The sequence below is a fragment of the Miscanthus floridulus genome, chromosome 8 (assembly GCF_019320115.1).
Source record: "Miscanthus floridulus cultivar M001 chromosome 8, ASM1932011v1, whole genome shotgun sequence".
Classification (NCBI taxonomy): domain Eukaryota; kingdom Viridiplantae; phylum Streptophyta; class Magnoliopsida; order Poales; family Poaceae; genus Miscanthus; species Miscanthus floridulus.
Window position 1 is genome coordinate 28,619,969 of NC_089587.1, and position 23,742 is coordinate 28,643,710.

The 23,742-nt window shown below is 47.2% G+C and overlaps 2 protein-coding genes and 1 long non-coding RNA gene across 11 annotated transcripts; all 3 read right to left on the reverse strand.

Annotated features, from left to right (window-relative positions):
* Positions 1-2,178: 2,178 nt before the first annotated feature.
* On the reverse strand, positions 2,179-3,605 carry LOC136468769 (uncharacterized). Its single transcript, XM_066467220.1, has 4 exons — positions 3,424-3,605; positions 2,730-3,342; positions 2,526-2,681; positions 2,179-2,445 (listed from the first exon to the last, which is right to left on the reverse strand). The coding sequence occupies exons 1-4, from the start codon at positions 3,603-3,605 to the stop codon at positions 2,179-2,181; spliced, it is 1,218 nt and encodes a 405-aa protein (XP_066323317.1).
* A 9,207-nt stretch (positions 3,606-12,812) lies between these two features.
* LOC136471427 (uncharacterized) lies at positions 12,813-16,440 on the reverse strand. Its single transcript, XR_010762031.1, has 4 exons — positions 15,925-16,440; positions 15,727-15,829; positions 13,523-15,093; positions 12,813-13,146 (listed from the first exon to the last, which is right to left on the reverse strand). It is a non-coding gene; the product is annotated as an uncharacterized lncRNA (long non-coding RNA).
* A 1,289-nt stretch (positions 16,441-17,729) lies between these two features.
* Positions 17,730-23,379, reverse strand: LOC136471428 (E3 ubiquitin-protein ligase CCNB1IP1 homolog). Of its 9 annotated transcripts, XR_010762033.1 has the most exons (10): positions 23,172-23,379; positions 20,521-20,633; positions 20,330-20,405; positions 20,022-20,067; positions 19,905-19,935; positions 19,383-19,638; positions 19,123-19,286; positions 18,648-18,915; positions 18,445-18,531; positions 17,730-18,036 (listed from the first exon to the last, which is right to left on the reverse strand). XR_010762033.1 is itself a non-coding variant. In XM_066469155.1 (9 exons), exons 2-9 carry the CDS (start codon positions 20,588-20,590, stop codon positions 18,525-18,527), a joined length of 915 nt encoding a protein of 304 aa, XP_066325252.1. In that variant the 5' UTR covers positions 20,591-20,597; positions 23,172-23,379; the 3' UTR covers positions 18,241-18,524. The 9 variants fall into 9 exon arrangements, 8 of the variants coding, with proteins under 8 accessions (XP_066325252.1, XP_066325250.1, XP_066325251.1 ...); XM_066469155.1 differs by lacking the exon at positions 17,730-18,036 and having other exon boundaries at positions 18,241-18,531; positions 20,330-20,402; positions 20,521-20,597; XM_066469153.1 differs by lacking the exon at positions 17,730-18,036 and having other exon boundaries at positions 18,241-18,531; positions 20,521-20,597.
* Between the last annotated feature and the right edge of the window lie 363 nt (positions 23,380-23,742).

Consider the following 23,742-nt stretch of genomic DNA (forward strand, 5'->3'; position numbering starts at 1 on the left):
CAAACACCATCATCACCGACAATGGGACACAATTCACCGGCCAAAAATTCCTAACGTTCTGCGACGACCACCACATCCGTGTGGCTTGGTCGACCGTAGGACACCCTAGGACAAACGACCAAGTAGAACGTGCCAACGGCATGATCCTACAAGGTCTTAAGCCAAGAATATACAACCGATTGAAGAAGTTTAGCAAGAAATGGATTGCCGAACTCCCGTCAGTCATCTAGAGCCTGAGGAATACCCCGAGCCGAGCCACAGGATTTACACTGTTCTTCCTAGTCTATGGGGCCGAGGCCATCCTTCCCACTGACTTGGAGTACGGTTCCCTGAGGCTTCGGGCCTACAACGAGCAGAGCAACCGCACTACCCATGAGGACGCCCTCGACTAGCTGGAGGAAGCCCGAGACGTTGCGCTGCTACATTCGGCCAAATACTAGCAAGCTCTACGACGCTATCAAGCCTGCCGCATTCGAAGCCAAGACCTGAAGGTGGGCGACCTAGTGCTGAGGCTGAGGCAGAGCAACAAGGGCCGCCACAAGCTGACCCCGCCATGGGAAGGACCATACATTGTCGCCCAAGTGCTGAAGCCCGGAACCTACAAGCTAGCCAACGAGAAGGGCAAAATCCTCACCAACGCTTGGAACATAGAATAGCTACGTTACTTTTACCCTTAAATTCCCAAGCATTGTGTACATTGTTTCCCGAAATACAATTAAGAAGCGTTCTTTAATTGTTCTAATTTTTCGAGAAACCCGTCGAGCCCGTCGTGGGCCTCGGCATTACGATAACACCATAAGGGAGACTTAGCTCTGCCTCTGTAGAACCGAGCCTCCCTCGGGGGCTAGAAGGGGGGACTCCCCCCCTAAGTCCCACGCACCGTTTTTTAGTCGCTTTTCAAAAAAATTTCTACGCCAAACTCTCTATTATGCTCTGACAATTCAATTGTGAAAAACCCCAAGGACCAAAAGACTGTCTCAAGGCTAGAAGGCCGGCTGAGTCACAAGACGGCCTACGCCTCTCGGCTATGGCACTCCCTCACCACCTTTTGCCCGAGGGGCAGCTTAGGCTCCGAGGAAGTTTTTGTAAGAAATTTGTTCAGAAACAATACAGAGGGCAGAGGCTCAAAAATACAATGAAAAACGATTAAAAAAGCGTAGTCGCACGATTACTTTAAAAAGGCCTCAATGGCCATCAACGTTATGATAGGGTAACATAATCCCTAATCTAATTACACGGCCTCTTGGGCCCATCTCAAGCCTCAGGGTCTCCAGCATTGGCGAGCAGCGTAGGAGGGACCACCTCCTCTTCGAACAGCTTGGCCAGCGCCGTGCCGAGACCCTTCGCCGCATCCATCAGCTTCGCTACCTCGTCGTCGGCCTCTCCATCATCATCAGGCAGGACATAGCCATCGCTGATGGCCTTGAGGTTGACGGCGATGTAGTGCGAGGCGATGACGGCCAGGGCGTGCTTAACGCCCATATGCAGCGCCCCTCGGAGTCGCTCGCGCACTTGGCCGCTCAACGCAATCAGGTGGCTCCCGAGAGAGCTTCCTGACTGGACCCCCTCGACTTCCAGGGCCTCGCAGGCAGTACGGGTGGCGCTCTTCAGCGCATCATGCTCCCCGATCTCGGTTTCAAGCACCGCCTGCACTGCGACGGAGGCCTCGGCTGCCTGGGTGACCTCCTTCTCTAGCTCTGCGCCAAAAGCAATGGAATGGGGTTGAGCACAAAGGAATACAAGCCAAACAGGGGTGGAAGCCTACGGGACTCATCCTCGACCTTCTGCTCCCAGCGTCGGGCCTCGACCCGGGAGGCCTCGGCTTTCTCCTTCCAGCGCTGGGCCTCGACCCGAGAAGCCTCGGCCTTCTCCTTTAGGCACTGGACCTCGACCCGGGAAGCCTCTACCGCCCTGGAAGCCTCTTCTTCTAGCTCTGTATCACACCAAGGAGTTAGGGGCCAAACACAAGAAAAACAAATAAAACAAGGGGAATAAGACTCACCCTCAGCCTTTCCCCTCCAGACCACAGCCTCGGTCCGGGAAGCCTCAGCAACCTTGAGGGCCTCATCCAAGGCCCCTTTCGTCAGCTGGTGCGCACCCTGCTCCATCCCCAGCTGTCCAGTAAGGGCTTTGACAGAGGCCATGGCTTCTCCAGCCCAGGACCTGAAGGCATCCTGATCACCGGCCACGCGGGTCAACTCCTCCTCCAACTCCTTGACCCGCGCCACCAAGGGGGCAACCTTCTCCTGGGCCGTCGCCGCCGGCCGTCGCCGCCGCAGCCTCCATATCGATGCCACGTAGGTGGAGGTCCTCCACCTCCACGCTCCACGCCGATAGAAGCTTGTTGGCACGAGCGAGCAGGTCCTTCTGCCGCTGGAGCTGGTCCCAGACGTCCCTCTCCTGTCGGAGGAACACTAACTTCCCAAGGGACCGGGTCTCGAGCTCCTAGATAGGCAAAACAGGGGTCGTTCATTATAAGAAAACTCGAAAAAAGATGACACCACATAAGAAAAGAAAGTGCGAACCTGGGCGACCTCGGGCAGATCGTCGGCCACCACGGACAGCGTCGTCCGCAGTGACCGCTCCGCTAGCTGGCGGTATTGCTCGAAGGTGTCCCAGCGCCAGCCCTCGGCCGCATCCTCAAGGGCGAATAGAGGCTCTCCCTCAGGGTCGTCTCGGCTCTGCCACAGGACACGCGGGTGATCCCACCCACGGGGCTCGGGTCATACCCGCACGAGGGCCAAGCTTCCCTCGCCCGGGGTCGGAGCCGGCTGTTCCACGGTGCTGGCCACCCCGGCGTCGACCACCTCATGCACCTGGAAAGTATCATCGGAGGAGATCGGCTGGACCTCCGCCTCCCAGGCGCTCTCCCGCAACAGAGGCAGGCCTTGGACTAGGGGCGCCACCGAGGCCTCCGCCGCCTTCATCTCCACTTCCTGGGCCAACGGCTTCACCGCGACCACGTCAACCTCGATGGCCCTGGGGGCTCCGGCCCCCGCCGCTGCGGCCTCAGCAGTCCTGGGCGCCTCGGCCTCCGTCGCCTCAGCCTCGGAGGCCCGGGGGGCCTCGACCTCGGTGGCCTCGGCAAATGAGGGTGCCACGGCCCCATCTGAGTCACAAGCCTCGGCCCCACGGGGCAGAGGCGCTCCCTCCCCCGTCTGTGTCGGGGTCACCTCGGCAGCCCCTCCTAGGGCGACTGGCTCCTTCAGGTTAGCCCTCGCCGACGCCGCGCCACGTTGTTTGGCGGCTTGCGCCTCCACCACCCAGAGGGCGGTGGAGCTGGGACTCACCTTGAGCGCCTTAAGTGGCGCCAAGGTGGTCACCTCCGTAGGACGCTTCCGGCTGAAGAAGAGATACTTATGGGGTCAGCGTGAGACCAAGAACGAACGGAAAATGCTGCAACTCTGCTAAAAATATGCTTACCTCGAGCGGGGCTGCAACCGCTTCGGCACGGCAACCCTCCTCTGTGAAGGCAGTGGCGGCGGCAGAAGCACGACCTCTGTATCTGCCGGCACCGGCCGATCCTCGATGGACCCTGGCACCCCCTCGGTCCTCTGCGGGGGCAGTTGCGTCACCCCTGCCGCCACCTGCTCCACCGCTGCCATCGAGCCCACCGAGCTGACGGCGTGCTTTCCTAACGCCCGCACCTCAGGCGTGTCAGCCTCGGCCTCGGGGTGGGCGATCGCCGGCCCCGAGGTATCTCCTCCTCCTCCTCCTGGGAGCGCCGGGCTGCTTGCGACGCCCCGGGCACTGTCTCCCCGACGTCAGGAAGATGGTCCAAGGGACCCCACCCCACCTTGCCCTCGTCATCTCCATTCGAAGCGTCCGTCGACAGTGACGGCGATGGGGACGCCTCCAACGGGAGACCGTCCTGCCTTTACTGCCGACGGCGCTTCTCCAGTCCCTCGCACGCGAGGATTTTCCTCGTACACTTAGCCTCCTTGGCGTCCTTCCACCTCTTTTGAGCCTCGGCGTGCGCCTAGTTCACCGCCCGCCGCGCTACATCCTCGTGAACGGGCGACGGGGAGGCTCGCACGTCCCTCATGCCCTGCAGGAACGGCGAACACAAATAAAGGACCAGAAAACGGTAAGGAACGAGGAGGCCTCGGGGGCCACAACAGCGTGTGACTTACCAAAGAAAAGTACCCCCACGACAGGCGCATCGCGATAGGGGCTAGACCACCGCCCCTTAGCTTCCCATCCACCGTCTCCCTCACTCGACAAAGAATCTCCTCGTCGGAGAGGGCGAAGGCGAACATCCGGGTGCCCTCGATCGGCTCATCCGGCCTCATCTCGAACAGGCGCCACCGCTGAGCCATCAGCGGCAGCACCCTCCGGCGATGGAAGGCCGCCACGACCACAGCCGCCGTGAGGCCACGGCCGCGTAGCCTCTCCAGTCCCTCCTGGAGTGGCTGCAGCTTGGGCTAATCCTCCTTTGGGACGCCATGCCTCCACTTCTTCGGACAGCTCTCCACGATCCACCCGGTGTAGGGGGAAGACCATCGTTGTCGTTGCGGAGGTAGAACCAGCTGGTGTACCAGCGGCGATTGGTCGAGGCGAGCTGGGCCAGGATGTAAAGGTGTTGCCGATCCTGGCGCACTTGGAGAGTGCAGCCGCCGACCCTCACCGCCCTCCTCGTGCCCGTCATGCCTGTCGGCTTGGTGGTGTGCCCCACCCAAAAGAGGTGGAGCCACAACTCCCAATGGGGAGCAATCCCCAGGTACCCCTCGCAGACGGCGACAAAGATGGCCGCCTGCGCGATGGAGTTGGGGTTGAAGTTATGGAGCTCCACGCCGTAGTAGTGTGGGAGCGCCTGCATGAATTGATCCACCAGCAAGCCGAGGTCGTGCTCGTGAAAGGACATAAAGCTCACGACGTAGCCGTCACGTGGCCTCGGCTCTAGCTCGCCCGACGGAGCGATCCACTCCAACCTGTTGGAGTCGGTAACCGGGCGAAGAAGTCCGCCGTCGACGAGCGACTGAAGCGTCTCCACGGTGACGTCGAACTGATCCCAAGAGTCCACCTCAATGACAACAGCGCCGGCCATGGGTGCGATGGAGAATACAACTACGACGGTGAACCTCCCTCGCTCTCTCTACCTCGCCTCTCTCCCTCCTTCTCCCCAGCGCTCTCTGTTCTAGCAACGGCTCAAGGGCGGCAAGGGCAAATGCAGGCAAGCTAAGGAGGGGAGGGGCGAGGCTCATTGCGTATTTATGCAGGAAAGAGGTGAAACGGGCGGGCAATGAAATCGGGTAAGTTTCCCCTAGATCCGGCACAGTTAATCCAGATTTGATTTTGCCGCCCACGTACCCACCTTTCCCTCATTAACTGCGTGAACAGTTATGTTCCCTCCGCTGACACGACATCGCGTCTGACCACGGCAGTGGCAGGCGTCATTCTGCCTCCTCGAGAAAATCGCCTCAAAAGGCACGCTTGCTGTTGTCGAACCGATGGGGGGAGGGAATATCCCCCACCCGATTCCTTTCAGATGAAGGAACTAGGTGTCGAGCCCACTACGGTCCAGGGGTTCAAAGGCTGGGCCCCCGAGGGTTTCGACAGCTGCCCCAGGGCAACAGAGTCAGGGACGACTATGGGCGAGCCCATACGGGGTCAAGACCCAAGCAAGCGAAACGCTTGGGATGCCCTAAGTCATGTCCGAGACCGGCAGGGAGGTCTCCGAATGGGATCCCACCGTAGGGAGGCACCGAGCCACCGAGGCCCAACGAACGGCCCCGGCACCCACTAGAGAAACCCTTTGGTACTCTTGGAGTGTGTCTCTGGACCGCTAGCCGACCCCTAGCGAACGGGGCTCGGGCCTCCACTTGGACTTACCCGATAACAGCTCACCGGAAGTGCCACCGCTCGAGCCCATCGAGGGTAGCCTGGCATATTCTACCCCTCTTTCCGAACGAAAAGGAAGCGCGAGGGTCATACAAAAAAGCCAGGGGAACCCCTAATGGCCCTCTCGCTCTGTGTAGAGGCTAAGGGGCTCTCCCTATAACCTTGCCGAGACCCAGCGACCCAGGCTCGCACTCGAGGGGGCTCGGTAAACAAACCCCTCCTTCCAAATGAAAAGGTTGCGCGAGGGTCGTACAAAAAGCCAGGAGAGCTCCTAACGGCCCTCTCGCTCCGTGCAGAGGCTAAGGAACTCTTCCTACAAATATGCCGAGACCCCGCGACCCAGGCTCGTACCCGAGGGGGGCTCGGCAAACAAACCCTCATGTGCGAGGGGCGCACAAAAAAGCCAGGGGAACTCCTGATCGCTCTCTCGCTCCATGCAGAGGCTCGGGGGCTCTTCCTGCAACCTTGCCGAGACCCTGCGACCTAGGCTCACACTCGAGGGGGCTCAGCAAACAACCCCTCCGTCCGAACAAAAAGGACGCACGAGGTGGCACAAAAAGCCAGGGGAACCCTCGACCGCCTTTTGCTCCGTGCGGAGGCTCGGAGGCTCTTCCTACACCCAGGACAAAGATAAGCAACCTAAGCTCACACTTGAAGACCTGAAAAAACACGATAAAGGGCATCGAGCCTGTTACGGTCTAGGGGTTCGAAGGCTGGGCCCCCGAGGGCTTCGACAGCCGCCCCAGGGACGCAGAGTCAGGGATGACTGGGGGTAAGCCCACACATGGCCGAGGCCCAAGCAAACGTTCGCTCGGGACGCCCTAAGTCGTGTTCGAGACCGACAGGGAGGTCTCCGAATGGGATCCCACTGTAGGGAGGCACCGAGCCACCAGGGCCAAGCGAACGGCCCCGGCACCCACTAGAGAAACCCTCTGGTACTCTTGGAGTGCGTCTCTGGACCACTAGCTGACCCCTAGCGAACGGGGCTCGGGCCTCCACTCGGACTTACCTGATAACAGCTCACCGGGGGTGTCACTGCTCGCGCCCACCGAGGGTAGCATGGCACCCTCCACCCCTCCTTCCAAATGAAAAGGATGCGTGAGGGCCGCACAAAAAGCTAGAGGAACCTCTGACGGCCCTCTCGCTCCACGCAGAGGCTAGGGGGCTCTTTCTGCAACCTTGCTGAGGCTCAGCGACCCAAACTCGCACTCACAGGCCCAGCAAACACAATAAAACCCCTCTCACAACGCAAGGAAAGCCCCTAGAGGAATAAATTCACTCCTCCAGGGCCTCGAGGGCTACACCCGGTGGGTGCGCTCACGCGCACCCACAGAGGCCTCGAGTATGAAACATCATCCCGCCAAGAGCTGCTGCGAGCCGAGTCTCGACAAAACCTCAAAGAGAGCGCTCACACTCTCCCTGAGGCTCGGGGGCTACTATCGGGTACCACGAGAAGGGGTCCCCTAAGCAACAATAAAAAAATCACTTAGAACCCATCAAAATCAAAGCCAAGGGACAACTGTTAGCTAAACATCGCTAGAGGCCTCGCACGGAAGGCCTCGATGGCCAACCAAATCTTCGCCTCGCTCGAGGCCTCGAACGAGAGGCCTTGGACGGCGCACCAGTTTCCGTCTCGCTCGAGGCCTCGCGCGAAGGGTCTCGTCCAAGGAACCAATTCTCCGTCTCGCCCGAGGCCCCGCGCGTGTAGCCTCGGACAAGACGTCGATTCTCCGCCTTGCTCAAGGCCGGCTTGGCAAAACAACCCCGATGCCTCCGCCTCGACCAACTTCTCAGACAAAACGTCATGTCCGACTGGCACGTTCAACTACTCCCGTGATGATAGCCGCACGACGGCTCGACACAGCGGCGCAGTCGACTGGACGCCAGTCACATCGACGCCACGTCGTCCAGGACTGGACAGGGGTTACCGACCACTATGCTCAGTACTGTGCCCACGACCGGCGCCTGTACTGCGTTGTGCGACCTAACCCCTGCTCCAGAAACAACGCGGCGTGCGGAGTCAAGTCTAGGTTGCTATAGCCTCAGAATCAGTGTACAAAACCAACTGCTCCCGCCACGCCTCAGCAGTCTACTCCAAGGTCTCGGCAACCTCGGGATTCGCGCCTACCGAGCCCCCTATGACGGCTCGGCCTCGGCACCAACTGGGCCTCGGCTCTTCACGCAGTCAACGCACAGCAACCAGCACGTCGCTCGCTAGGCTCTGCGTCCAGCCATCACTGGAGCTCCCACGTCGCACAAAGTCCGGATGTGACCGGTGCATAGCTCCAGCGCTTCAAGGGCAGGGCCACTCCATCAACCATACCGCCACAGTACTAGGCTACAGGGCACGGACATGCAGCCTCTGTTCGCACGACCGCATAGCTAACACATGTATCACCCCTGTCCCCCCTCATCTATAAAAGGGAGGGATTTGGGCCGTTTTCGGGGGGGGGGCGAACGAACTCATGAGGTAGACGAACACACACTCGATTTTCTGTAACACGCATGCTTCTTCGCCGCCTGAGATCAACATCTCAAGCAATCCACGCCGCTCCGCACAGAGACCTAGGACTAGCTCCCTCTCTCGCCCTGCTTGTAACCCCCTACTACGAGCATTTCGGTGCAAGGAATACAAGGTCGATCTCCCAGACTAGACGTAGGGCACCCATTGCTCGAACCAGTATAAATCTTATGTCTCTTTGCATCACCATCCAGGATTAGGGGCACGCAGCATGTTTTTACTAGTTGGTTGAGGGCTCGCCGGTCCAGAACGCCGACAAGTAATATGTGTCAATCTTGCATTGAGTGAATTAGATTTATATGTTTTACATATAAACAGTTGCCTATTTTTAGCTATCTAAATAAGTTTTGCTTTAGTTTTTTCTACAAAGAAGCATCAATTAACCATGAAGGTTATAGTTCTTTGTGCACCACTACCATGTAGGTAGAAGGGGAACATAATTTTCTAGAAACACGTGAACAAATGGACTATATACTGGCATATTAACTGATCTTAGAAGGATCAATTTAGCCAAGAAATAGTATAATCCTAAAACTAAGTATTTAACACTTTAGCCCGAAAACTAGAAGTTTATGTCCTACCATGAATATGTTGTACACTGAATAGTACACTAGATATGTGAATTTCATACCAACACCAATGCATACTAGAAGTATGATCGGATTCTATGGAATATTAGAAATGATTATTCATAGATGATGCACGAAGCATATTACTACTCAAAGTAATTATGGCATGAAAAGAAAAGGAATTTTAGGTAAAGGCATAAGAAAATGTGGGTAATATATATTTAATTGGCATAGCCTTCCTAAATCTATCTTTAAGTGCATATAAGAGGACTTGAAGTCCTAGCCGCATCCCTTTTGGCCGAGTTAACTTTCTCTACATTGCACTAATTGTAAGTAAGCTTGTAGCTTTGTATTTTGTTGTTATCTATGTTGGATTGAATACCAACATTCCACAATACACATGAATGTGTATCACTATATTGTGCTCTTGTCGAGCTGCAACTATCTCCACTCCTACATAATATTAGCATAGAAGCTATATTCGAAGCTTGTAGCTATTATCTTTTCCCCTCATAATTAAATTGGTTAGCTAGCACACTAGTAGTTCTTGTTGAACTAGGGAATATTTTGCTTTTAATACGTTGCATGCATAAGCATTATATTGGTCTATGGTCAAGTAGACTAGATGAGGGAGAGTTGGTTAATATAAAATTAACTAAATGGAGAAGTGATCCAATTAATGGGACAAATGATTGTGGAATTAAGATGGTGGATAACACACTTAGATGATTTATGATTTTTGAAGCAAAGGCATTTAGGAAATTTTATATTAATGGCAATTTAAAATTTCTAGAAGATATTCCAAGTGATTTTGAATGTTGTGTATTTTATACCTTTGAAGTGTATGGTCCATTATTTTTTTAATGTATAAGTACTTGGATCAATTTTTGGGCTAAAGAATAAAGTAGCTAGATAATGAAATAGTTTTTAAAACTATGATATGTGCAAATCAGGGCGAGAACATCCCTAAGTTTGTAGGAATATTAAATATTCTTAAGTGCACTTTATGTATTCTAGTTTGCTGCATTTAATGAATACTAACCTTCGTATTTAAATATGTGCGTGAATATTTCCCATAAAGTTTCATCATAGCATACATGAATGGGCCTCCGTTTATAGTCAGAGATATATAAATTTGAATTATTTTAAGGCCATCATAGGGGATAACTTTTGAATTCTGCTATTAAAGATCTAATATTGACACTAGGAGGAGAGAAAGCCTATTTTGAATGCCAAATATTATTTCCACATAAGGAAAATAATCTTTAGAGTAAAATATTCCTTGAAGCTTGAAGCAGAAATAGCATCACGCACTAAATCAAACAATAGTTTGATTAATGCTCTTGTGAAGCATAAAACGGAGCATATGCAAGATATTTTAGAAAAAATGAGAGGAGTAACTTAAAGTTACAAACCAGAAGTTGTGTTTACTAGTAGTAAACTAAATGTTGTATACTATCAAGCTAAAATCTATGGGGACGCCTGTGGATTCTAGTTTAGTGTATACTTGTTAAATAAAATAAGAACAAACTCCTCTATTCTCGTAAAGAGAACATCTCATGAAGAAGGTTAAGCATCGCATGAAGAGGATCATCATGAAGATGAAATCCAACATTGGGTATGCAGAGCAACAAATCATATCTTGTTTTGGAAATAACAAAGAGGCAGAATAATATCATATTATGAGAATATTGGGAGAAAATAATATTTGTCGACAACGCTACCTCTATAATTGCAAATGTTTCTCTTATGAGAAACCGGATCCGGAAAACAAAGTACATGACAAAGTCGCCTGTAGCGATTATATCAGGTCAATGAAGGAAGCAATTGAGGTTGAATCTCCTACTAAGAAGAAATAAATGTTCTGCTATATCTCTGGCAAATGAAATGAACCAATATGAAATATGAAGTTAAATGGATTATGAAGATCCATATAGTTCCTGAAGAATATAATCGCAACATATAGAAATTAAATCTCATACCAAGTATTAAGAAGTCTAAGGTATAATATATTCCTGAATGAATATTAAAGTGTCAAGAAGAGCATGTCCCAGAAGGAATAGTCATCGAATGACTTTGTAATGAATAACACTATCTCATTGTGTATATCACATAATAAACTCTCATGTAATAGACAATATATCTCATAGAAGAGAAATATTATTCACTAAGAATGAGAACATTCTTGAAAGATTTACCAGTCGATTCTTAAATAAACACCAGTAATCCCCGAAGTGAATGTAGACTCGAGAGAATAAAAATGAGGAATCCTAAACACCATGAAGGTGTCACACAAACACTCAGAAAGTGTGTAATATAAAGCTAACAATGAAGTGTTGATATCCTCTAAATACCATAGAAGGTATAAGAATAATGATGATTTTGGCAATTGAATTATCCCCTAAATGCCAAATGTAAGACTAAATTTATTATTTAGTGGTACAATTAAAATCCTGAAGATTTGAAGAAAATATAATTTGAAAATCCACTACGAAAGAATTATAAGTATTCAAACTCTAGTATAAGTTTGATACACTATCTAGATGATATTGAATATTGTAACTTATTTACCTACATAATCCTTTGAAATGATTTATTACTCTGAAGGATAAATTTTATTTGTTTTGCACAACTAATAAGTGGTTATTTATGTATGAAGCATATTGCTCTTGTTTACTCATATTATAATTCACTGAAGAATGATAAGCCAACACTTTGGTATTATGGTACTGCATACCATTATTAAGCATACATTTATGAAAAAAGTATGGACTGAACAATGAAGTTCAAAGGATGGCTTTATGAGGGGAAGCAATTTGAGTAAATCTACCTTGAAGGTAATTAAAACCACTAGAAATACAAAGATCATGTAGATCATATTTGCTAAAACATTAAAGTTTATGCATAGATCATGAAGATAAATATCTATTCATGAAGAATAGAATATCACGAAGAATACATGACAAGGTTAAATGTTGTACTCTTTTTTTTCCTATGTGAGTTTTTACTCGAAGGTTTCTCACACAATGTTTTTAATAAGACAACATGTGCAATGCAATTAACAAATGCGATGTACTCTTTTCTTCAAGAACCACCTTTTCTCACTGGGTTTTCGGGTGGAGTTTTTAACAAGGCACGTGCATATCGTGGTAATTGCCCAAGGAGGAGTGTTGTCAAACATACAGACTTTATCCTAGAATGAAAGGAGAAGGAGGAGGAATCATAATCCTAGTCCGTTTATACATGAGCTCTTACCAAAGTCTTAGGCCTTAGCAGAACTATATATATGTGAGAGCTCTATGTTGTAATTACTAATATTCAAAGAAATAAAGAATAGTCTTCCTATTTCTTGTGTCTATGTGTTCTGTTTTCATCTATTATGTTGATCATAAGAGACGGAGAGAGAAATGTTTTAACCGCTGACAACATGTTTTATAACACTACCAACACTGCAGCAATACTTTGGGTTTATAGAAAAAAATGCTTTCTTGTTCCACAGCTCTCGCTGCAAATGATGATGCTCCACACTCCCAGCTCCAAATGACCTTTGTCTTCGCCACACTTCGATTGGAGACAGCACCAGCACCGCGGGCGGCAAGCAGGAGATCATCCATTACACTGTTGTATATAAATAAATAAATAAACAAACTGAACTGTATGCCGTCTCAAGTGTTCGGCTTTGTGAGCACGTCTGTCTCTTCAGTCTTCAGTAAAAAATAAACAGATCTCCACGACCTGATATGTTTCGATTAGCTAGCTGGTTTCTACCAACTAGTGCATCACGCGCGCCATGGCGCGCGCCGACAATTAAACGGATATCAAACCGTGCAGGTAACGTTGCTTATGTAGCATGCTGTACAAGCATAATAATTAACGGTAAATGTAGCAGAGGTAGCAAGTTTACTTATATTACATGGATGGATGCCATTAAGACGGCAATGTGTGTTTGCCATAGTGTAGGTAGCAGCAGGTAGGAGGTGTAGTTCCATAAGATTAGATCGTCGGATCCTAGACTATACAAGAAGGATGACGATGAACTGCAAAAGCGGGCAGATTATGCATACAAAAGACATTCTTGTGTGCCGGTATAGCAACCTAGGCACCAGAGGTTTGAACTGGACTTGTAAACACCAATGTACATAGTGCTGAAGACGAGCTGGGTTGTAGGCGCGACGGCGGCCATGCAAAAGGCGATGCACCAAGGGATGTCCCAAACTGCACAAAAAAGCAAATAGGTTGAGCTGATGACAGGAGCGGTGAAGCTGTCTTTGTAAAACTATGGCAACATGTATTTAAAAACATGTTTCACTTTTTCTGATTCCCCGAAGAGGATTTGCGTGCAGCACACTTGGCATGAGGCTTAGTATCCTGAGGTCTAGTCCATCACGCGTGCCCTTGCGCGTGTAGTATATTAGGAGGATTATCATATACAGATGTAGTTTTTTTTGGCAAAGAATTTGTTTCTCCTTGACCACCGCTGACTAAATAAATTCAGTTTAGTATGTGCAGAGGGAATGTTGATAAGATGAGTAAGTTAATATATAGACGCATGTAACCTGACGATCCAAATGGGCAAAAAAGGAGCGCATACCTGGTTGATGCTGGTACCATTGAGAAGCGACATACTGAATATGTAAGAAATCAGGAAGGCAAATGTAACCAAGAAATGACATCTGCGGAAAAACGTAAACAAACTGCACATATGAATACATTATTGAACCACTAAATCAAAGAATTAACTGAACTGAGAGGTGGGCAATACACTGCCTACACACAGGTACCTGGATTGTGTAAGAGACGACAAAGCTACAAGAATCTGAATTACCATTATGTCAATACTGTAAGTAACTTTTCATAAAAGAGATCAACAAGAAAAACAGGTAACCTGAAAAATAGCAGCATTTATATAACCAAGACAGTAGATATTGCCAATAAAATATTTCTTTTCAAACTAACCTTTGGGTTTCAGAATTTCTGAAAGCGCTATGGTGCCAAACTCAAAGGCATTACCATTTCAATAATAAACAACTCAACTAAGACACTACATGGAGTAAGTAATGGGAAAATAAGCTGAGTAAACAGGCACACAAGAAATTGTATCGTAGAAAACAGCTCAGGTCTACAGACTACATCCACATTCAGTGGAAAAGCAACTCAAGTATACAGACTGCGTAAACAGTCAGTTAAAAGGCTATGCTATCAAGTGATGCTAACCCAATTGTACTTGCAAAGATTGTCAATGTTGTTGTTCATGCATGATTTGCCATATTTTCTTCCCAACAGAATTAGCAATCCAAATGAACGATGTGTAGATAAAATGGGTTAGACTGAGGAATGAAGACAAAGTGGTTCAATCCAGGCAATCTTACCCCACGAATACATAAAATGGGTTAGACTGAGGGACGAAGACAAAGTGGTTCAATGCAAGCAATCTTACCCAACACCATGGTTTTGAGCTCAAGAGCTAACTTGATGAGCAGGAAGGTTAACTAAACAGTAAACCTCGAATAGTAGGCAAAATAAACTAGCGAATGTGGGTATCAAAATAGACAGTGGATTGGGGTAAATAAGATCCAATACCATGTTTTTTATGTCAGCGTAACCTGATGACCAGGAAGTTAAACTGAAAAAGAATCTCAACTAATAGGCAAAACTAATTAGCGAATGTAGGTACCAGAATCAAATCAAATATCACGAACACTGCAAAATTGCTTGGAAAAGAATAGTTGGAGACATTTATATTCTAATGAGAACGTGTATGTTCACGTAGCTACAGAGTGTTAACGATAATTAAACAAACGCTCAGAGCATAAACCTTATGAAAGCTTTGATGCTGTTGTAAATAGATCTTTACTTCACCAACTACAGAAACTATAGTACTAAAACTGTCATCAGCCAACACCATGTGAGATGCCCCTTTGGCAACCTGAAACATTAGAGGACCGGCAGTTCATTCCACGGAAGCCGCGAGAGGTAGGCGGTGACGAAGTGTGGACCTGATGACTTGCTACGGGCACCAGGGTGGCGGTGATGGTGGTTGCGCTGCTCCGGGATAATCACAAGAGCCTGCATGTCCGGTTACGTTGTGGTCACAATGTCTGGGAAAGATGGTCGCTTTCCAATACACCTCAGGTTGCTGGAGGCGCCAGATCACCCACAGTCCTAATGAAAGACAGACAAAGCAAGCAACGAGATGAGAAGCTGCACTTTTAATCACACTTTCAGCATAAGACAACCACATGTAACTAAAACAAAGAACACCCCTAATGCGCAAATGTCAGAATAAACCCGTAGAGAAATAGATGGCAATACCTGGCCTGTCCTAGAATTACACACGTAGGAAGTATTGCCGATACCCTACTGTGATTCAGTTGTAACGAAAAGCAAACAGAGTAGACAAGGAGATCAAAGGTGCATTTGTATACAGAAGAATCATTAGCATGAACTAGCCCAAACAACAAAAATGGATACTGTTAATATAATATCAACATAAGTCTATAAAGAAAACAGATGGTTTATTGTTGTACAACTTTCATTTATTAATTAATCTGCAGTAGGGGCTTTCACCCCTCCTGTTTCTTTCCCAAAAAAAAAAACAGATGGTGCAAAGCGACCCTTTTCTGACATTACACCCTTGAGAGGAATCACTGAAACCACACTGCAGTTCAGAGTAAGCATACAGCAGCAACGTATGAGAGTAAAGTTGCTGTTTGGATGAAAGGAACGAATAGCAAAGATGGCCTTAAAACACACTTTCGTCAGAAGGAAGGTAAAAAGAATTTAGGGGGTGTATACCTTCCAGATCTAGAACCGAGGAGCAAACCGGAGCCACCAGAGAGGACGACGTCTCCGTCACGCGAATCCCCGACTTCCCAATGCAGATCCACCCACGAACACACTGCACGTACGCACGCACGGAAACCTCCGATCAGGAATCTCGCAAGAGTAACCGAAAGGGACAGCCATCGACCGCACACCTCAAGCCCAACGAACCTGTAGGTCGAAGCAGGCCGCCGGATCTGACCTTTCTCGCCGAATCTCGCCTTCCGGAGCGCGAAACACCCGAGAGGAAACACCTTTGTGGCCAGGAGGAGGCGGCGGCGCATCGAACCATGGGGCCCAAAGCCGGATCCCGGCACAACCGCCGGCGAGAAAGTCCGCGTAAAGGTGGGCGGGGGCTTTGGGTTCGGCGAGTGAGAGGCGAAAGGGCGGAGAGGGGCGGACGGGAGAGGGAGAGGAAGGGCTGGAAGAGACTGGAAGGGGGCGGCGACCGTGGCGGAGAGCTCGAGGGAGGCGGGGTCTGGTTTCATCGTTTTTGACGGCACGACGGGAGGCTTCGAGAGGGCACGGACGCGGTGGGAGTAGATATCGGAAGGCGGGCGCTGTAGAAGGCGGCGGGAGCAACCAGGACCTTTGATCTACGAATCGAACGGCAGAAGTAATTTCGGTGACGTGGATAGCCTGGACGGCGGCCGAAGCTCCCTGCTTTGATAAGAAGAGATGATTGTATCGTCTCTACTTCCCTTGGAGCTTCTCTGAACAAAATTAGGATCTGGAGCGAACACTGGTTCTCCAATGGCCCAATTCAATCATACACACCCCGTTGCAGCTCGTTTGGGCCATATAGTGAAAACTGAAAGGAAAAAGTCCAATTTATGCCCGTCGTTCAATTTACCTCTCCTAACTATCACCTATCAATTATTACGGTCATCTGATTTTTCTAGAATACTATTTTTTTTATCCCTCAACTTTTAAAATTGTTTTTATACCTTAGGCTGTTTTCTTTCCCCGATCCAGAAAGCCATTTTTTACCTCCCCTTTTAAAATCGTTTGCTTTTACACCTTAGATGGTTTTGCTGATCTAGTGCCACATCACAGGGAGGAGTAAATCGGACTAAGTTGAAAATTTAGGAAGAGGTAGGGTTAAATCGGAGAAAGGTATAAATCGGACTAAAATTTTTTAATATAAGAAAAACTAAAAATAAACTTTCAAATCGAAATATTTTTGCATGGAAAAATAATGCAATTAAAAATCCTAGATTCTAGTTAATCTTATAAAATTCATATAAAATTTTGTTTTATCTTAGAAAATTATAAAATGGCTTTAGATTTTTCCCCCTAAAATCACGCTCTATCTTATGGTGCTTAGCTTAAAATTGTTTGGATCTTGATGGACTCATTTTGGTGTTTATTATCTAGTATAAGTTTTCATTATCTATTATAGTTAGTCCATGTTGATCGTCCGCCTATGTAGAAGCACCGGTGAAGCGTCATCAGGACACATATAAAATATTTAGATAAAATTTAAAAATTGATTCTATGGTCTTTTTATAGTTTTTAAAAATATTTCTAGCCTGATTTACCTCTTGACTTTTAGCTTAGTCCAATTTACCCTCTTTTGACGCGGAGCCACCTCAGGAAAACTATGATAACACAGTTTTTGGTCCCCCTAATTTTTCAAAACTAGCTGTGTGTGCATTTCTCATTCAGGTCAAGCAGCTGAGGGCAACGAGGCACGGATGCGCTCGATGCTACGCCTGTTGCTGGCCCAATCGTTGAGCTCGGCACCGTGCACACCAGGCTCCAGCACGTCGGACGAGTTATTCACCACCTGTATGAACCAGGGCAGGTTCACGTGCTGCGTCGCGGCACGCCAAACCACCACCACATAGTCACATACCCCCCACGGACCACGGTGACAACGGCTCGAGCGATGGCTACGACGTTGGTGAGGTGAGGAACGGTCGGCCTAGGGCGGACGAAGGAAACGGATAGCAATGCATGTCGTGAGCGATAGTGGCACAGGACCCAGCCCAAACATGCGAACTGCGTGCTAGTGTGTTGCACCGTGCTTCGTAGATTAAGCTAAGGAAAGCTAGGCTGGCGCCACGTACCTGGGCCTTGGCATATCGTACATTAGATACGCGGGCAGCGGGGCAGGGGCTGGACCGGTGCGAGGTCGGCCAGCTGGGCAGCGGCGATGGTGATGAAGCAGCGGAGAGGCGCACCGAATGGAAGGCGGTGGTGAGGTTGACTTCGACTTCACGCGGTTCCTCACCGGCGGCGGCCGCGAAGGCGGATCCCTGATGCCACCCTGCACGTTCCCTGCGGACAGCGGCTTATCGATCGGTTTCCAACTCCCAGGTGATGATATTATGGAAATCAAGACAAGAGGAAAACTCCACTTGGAGTTTATTTAGGACAACATCAAGTAATTCCAGTTCCAAACCACGAAACAACTCGTTTAGGTCCTCAATCAGTGCACATGATTACTTGGTCTGATCAGATTCAGATGAGTTAGAAAAAATGTTAACCACAGTTGTGGCTAGATTAGGGGTATAGATGAAACTTCCTGCTATGCATGTAACTGTGGAAATGGACAAAGTCTGCGTATAAGAGGTTTCTAGCATAACCAACCATATATCCATTCTCCAAGGGATGTCCCCTAACATTCGAAACACCATACCAAAAGGCTTGGACTAAGAGTGAGGGAGGGCGGCTGTCTCATCTTACAGAATTTACAGGATCACGGCAAGCTTCCGACAATTTAACTTCCAATGCAGAGCACCCCGGCCGTCAGCTATTCCCACTCTCTACAGCCTGAAACACCAGTTTGAAGGTTTGATCCGTCAGTGCAGAAACTCAATAACCACGCGGTCAGTAAAGTTTGAACAAATACTGCTTCCGGTATGCATGAGCAAAAGGGAGAACATTACGTGAATATGTGTTGGCGGTTACGGGACACCTGGGGACGCTTGACAGGCGAGATTATGAAGTTTCGCAGGGCGCTGGATGGATTGTTCATTGTAGCTCCAAAGACGGGCCGTGTCTGCTGTCTGGGCCTGATATCAGCCGGAGGAGCCATGGCATGGGCAGGAGACCCCGTAGACAGCTCAAAGGGACCGGAGGTGGAGTGACGTTGCCTTGGTGGTGGACCCCAGCCCTCATCTCTCTGCCCTGGAGTTTTAGGAAGATCAACCGATCCTGCAACCAGTGAATGAGCTGTTTTTGTGGAGACCTAACATAGTTTCTAGGTACAGTATAAAGAATCAAAGCGTTGCACCTAACATAATTGAGGCTTTGATGCATAACAAAAGTAGTTTGTGCGAACAGAGCAAAAGTATAATGATAGAACCAGTATGAGGGACATAATGAACAGAGCAAATTGTGTGCACAGAAGTTTTAAGTTACCTTGTCTCAGATTGTTGTCACCATCCATCATGTTGGGCATGCCTGCAAACAGGTCTGGCTGAGGTCTTGCTAAATAGTTATTTGCAGGTTGAAGGGCAGAACGCTTCAGCGACTCATATTCATTCCTCAATTGGTCATACATCTCATCAAGCTTCCTCTTCTGCCTGGATAGGATTAGGGCACCATGAATCCTCATACATACAGGATGGAACATAATTTGTTCCTCTAAAGAGTCAAGAGAATACTGGCACATTACTAACCTGGATTTCTCAGCAAATTTTTCTTGCAGCTCCTGCTTATCTCTGTTCAAGTTTTCATTCTCTTGCTCCATCAACTGACATCTTTTGGCCATCTTCTGGTATGCGGTATGGACTTCTTCCAGTTTCTCAGTAAATTTTGCCTGCATAAGTTCACACTTTTGCCTACATTGACCGACAATTCTGTTCATCTTGTACTGCATCTCCAGTTCCTTTTGTCCAATGTAGAACATTACGCTTCTGTATGCACTCTTCATAACTGATTTTCATCATATTTAAGGAAAAGCAAGATACCTACCGAACTTCTTAAGCAGACACAGGTCACAAAAGTAATGCCACTGTTATGCTTTACCAAGTTCCCCATTTATGCTCTAAGATTGGTTGCATAATAGTGCTACTTAAACATGTTATGTAGTGTAATTAGGCATAGATTGGAAAATGCAGATTACTATGCTATCAAAAAAAGCAGTACAAGACAAAGCCCACTGTGGATGTAGTGAAAGGTTAATGGGAAATGAAGGATACGTATTTGTGGGGATATTCCAACCATCGCCATCTGTTGCCATGAGCACATTCATCAGAAAAGATGGATAGAAGGAAAATGAATTTCTAGCTGTTATCATGTATCAAAGGGATACCTACATTTGTCCAATCGTCACTTGGATTTATATCCATAGGTTTCATATGGCTGTAAAAAGGAAATGAATCAAAATTTTCAAGTTAATTTTTGCCTGAACATACACAGTATTAAAACAACCGAAGAATGCTCAATAACATGCGCTACAATCATGTATGTTTGGTTGACATGCTTTGGCACAGTTAAATAACACACAGAGAGGAGACATGAGAAATATGCTTGCATGATTAGGTATCAGACATTCATACAGGAAAGATGACACCATTAACCATGCACAATCAAATAATGAATGCACCATTAAATAGGAACTGACCTTTTTGAGAGCACCTGATCACAAATTGGACATGCACCATCATTATTGAGTATTTTCTTGGCATCGTCTGCACCTGCTAAATAAGCAATTACCAGCTACATTAAATTGTGTATTCTGTAATAATTAGAGAGTAACTTATTTAGAATCGGGACCTAATTCATCAGAGAGAAGGTAGTAGAGTGGAACCATACATAAAAGATGACCACAGGTGGTTGATATAGCTTGCCCTTCCAACTCCCGCCAGCAAGCATTGCACTTCATTTTGTTTCTAGAAATTATTAGATTAACTACAGAGCAGTTGAGCCTACAGGCAGGGAAATAAGACTTAAGAGATGAAAAAGAAAAACAAAGATAAACGGATAGTGCATTATTCAAATCCCAGAACTAAATCCAACTGGAAATGGATTAAGACTACATAGGAAGCATCATAAAAAAAAGCAAGATCAATATATGTTGAAAATCACTGACATGTGGTGTACTGGTGTGGCCATTTATCTTCTTTGAGTGCAATAGTTTTAGGTCTTACTACAGAACAGTACACATCTTTTCTTAGAAACAAGGAACTACCGTCGATAACATAGTATAATGAAGCAAGCAACAGTTTGTATTACGAAAGCATGACCTCCACCAAGACTTGAATTTTTCAATAAAAAAGGCATATCTAACAGCAAGATTAAATATTAACATGAGACAAACAAGAAAATAGTGAATAATCAAGCAACAGTTTGTATTTTTGAAACAAATACAAGCAGTTTTATTCAAGTTCCTGCTACTTAGGTTTATACTGCACTGCATTGGGTCATACATCACAGAGATGCTTTTATTCATCAATAATATCTTTCCCTTCAGTGGTAGGAAGGACCAACGTTGACAGGCCGCAATGTAATTGGCCAATGGCGAAGTGTGTCACTTAAGAGGAAAAGATAAAACCAGATAAACGCTTATATTATCCATTGAACTCACTTGTTTAGTAACCGGATATAAAGATAAACAATTTCATTCCCTTCAGTGGTACACCTAACGGTAGCATGTACCATTTTCTAGTGTGACTAACTTAGTGGGAGTTTCCTCAGTGACTGGTCCTTTGAGCCCAACTGTACGAATTACATATTGAGAAGTGAAAACATGTTCAGGACCACCAGTGGTTCGCTACTCAACCTTTGGACAAGTCTGAAGGCGAAGGCACAGAATTTCATAAGCAATATAATTAAGAAGAGCAAATAAAATCAGTTCTGGAATTATATGCCCAGCATTGAGGCTCATTATAACACAATTCCATGGACACAATACAGAAATTTTTTTTTACAGAAGATTTTGATGAGTAAAACAAGTAAAAATTCTGCGCTAAATTGTCCTATCCAGAGCTACTTTAAATCTTCCACAAAACACATCATCTAATTTTGTATCACATATGTTGTAGTCATGAGTTTCACCTTTAAGTGTTTCATTGTTCAAAACACTTATGCTGTATGTTATTAGCCCATTAATTTAATAACAATCTAATCAGTCTTCTTAAAACAACACTCTGGAACAGCTTGCCACGATGCCTTCCTAAAATCTAATCCAGATTTTAGCAAGTATGTAAAAAAGCAAGAACTATGGCATCTTTCTCATAACTGAAGATTTAACTTCGTAAAAATGATGTGATAGGCCTTCATACATTTTGTCAATCTAGATTTTCATGTTCTGATTGTAAAAAGAGTTAAATAAGGTATTCCTAACATGAACAATTCCATGCCGCAAGATGACCTGATGTGTTACGGTTACGGTAACTAGCTGTGCACTGATAATAGCCTTCAAAACAGAGAAAATCCAGTTTACACCGATTTTGTAAGTTCTATCAATCATAAAACCATTGCCATATTTTATTATTTATAGGCTAGCATATGTTGGTCAGGGCACTAAAATTACTGACCAATAAGATTAAAAACAACAATGCCTTTTGGTCTATCTCGGGTCTCACATCAATTCTGTTCAGTCACCCAGGTCCAAAGCAGAGATAAGTTCTGAGAAATGCAAGGAATAAGCTGAAAATACACTGTTGGATAAATATTTGGAGTAATTCCAGCATTCTAGACAATCAACTATTGCAGAGAACTTTATATGCTTTTTTATTCAAAAACATGTGCACAAGCTCGTGCAAATATAATGGAGCATGCCAACTAGCCAAGCAAGCAAATGAATTGACTCGATCAACTGTGGCTTCGAATAGGTCGTTTTCTGTTTGATATCAGTTTATTAACCTCAACACCGAACTACAAAAGGATTTGTCTCAGTAAAATTAGAGGTCACGAGTTATTGCCATACTAAAAGGGAAATCAGTAGTTACACACAGGGCACAGCATTTCAGCCCCAAACTAAGTATCATCTGCTGCAGAAAACTAGCATCATAAACCAACATAAATAATTTGCGTATTGCCCCTCAGAAACAGCATTCGTAGCTAAAACCAACAGCTAGAACGTCTACGAATCTCAGCAGCTGAGCAAATTCTGCGCTCTGAAGCGTTCTCAAATACAACTTCGCACTAAAAAACCCACGCAAAAACAGTGACAGCTCAAATTGCATACACCGAACTCAATTGCCCGCAAAACTACTAACCACCCGCCCCCATTTCCCCCTGATCGCCAAAATCGAAGCCTTACTATGTTCACAACACACCGAATTCCAAAACCTAACGATCCGTTGCACCAGCACTATGGATCAGGAGCGGACCCAATCGTTAGTAGGATGGACATGTATACACTTGTAATTAGATGACATCCGAGTACAAAAACCCAGACAGATTACGTTAGCTAGGGTTTGGGTGCTCGGTTTGAAGGGAGAGCAGAGGGGTGGGCATACCGGGTTGGTGGTCGTCGCCGGCGAATGGCGAGGGACCGACGAAGACCAGGCTAAGGGACAGACACCAAGGGACCGACGAAGACCTGGACACCAGGGAGGCGGCGGCGGCGGCCGCCCAGTCGACGCCACCAGAAAGCAAGGCCGCGCCGCGCGCGAGATCGAGAGAGAGTGAGAGAGGGGAAGGGAGGGAGGGTGAGCGCAGCGCGCGCACTCCGGGGTGTGAATGTCGGAACGTGATGAGAAAAAAGGGTAGGCGTTACGTTATAGCGTCCTGCATCCGAGCAGTTGCGGCGTCCTTTCTTTTTGGGCCGAGCTCGTACGAAGGCCCAGGTTTCTATAGTCAGGCTGCAAGCGTGTGATTTTTTTATTAGTTTTGTTACAGGCAGCGGCGGAGGGTGAATGGAAACTAAGGCCCTGTTTGGAGTCGGGTGCAGGTGACTTATAAGTCATGTCTGTTTGGCTGTAGATGATTTATAAGTTTATTAAAGGTGTGGGTCCCACGTGGAAAATGGTGACTTATAAGTTTTAAGCAGGGGTGAACCAACTTAAAACTTATAAGCAGTACTGACTT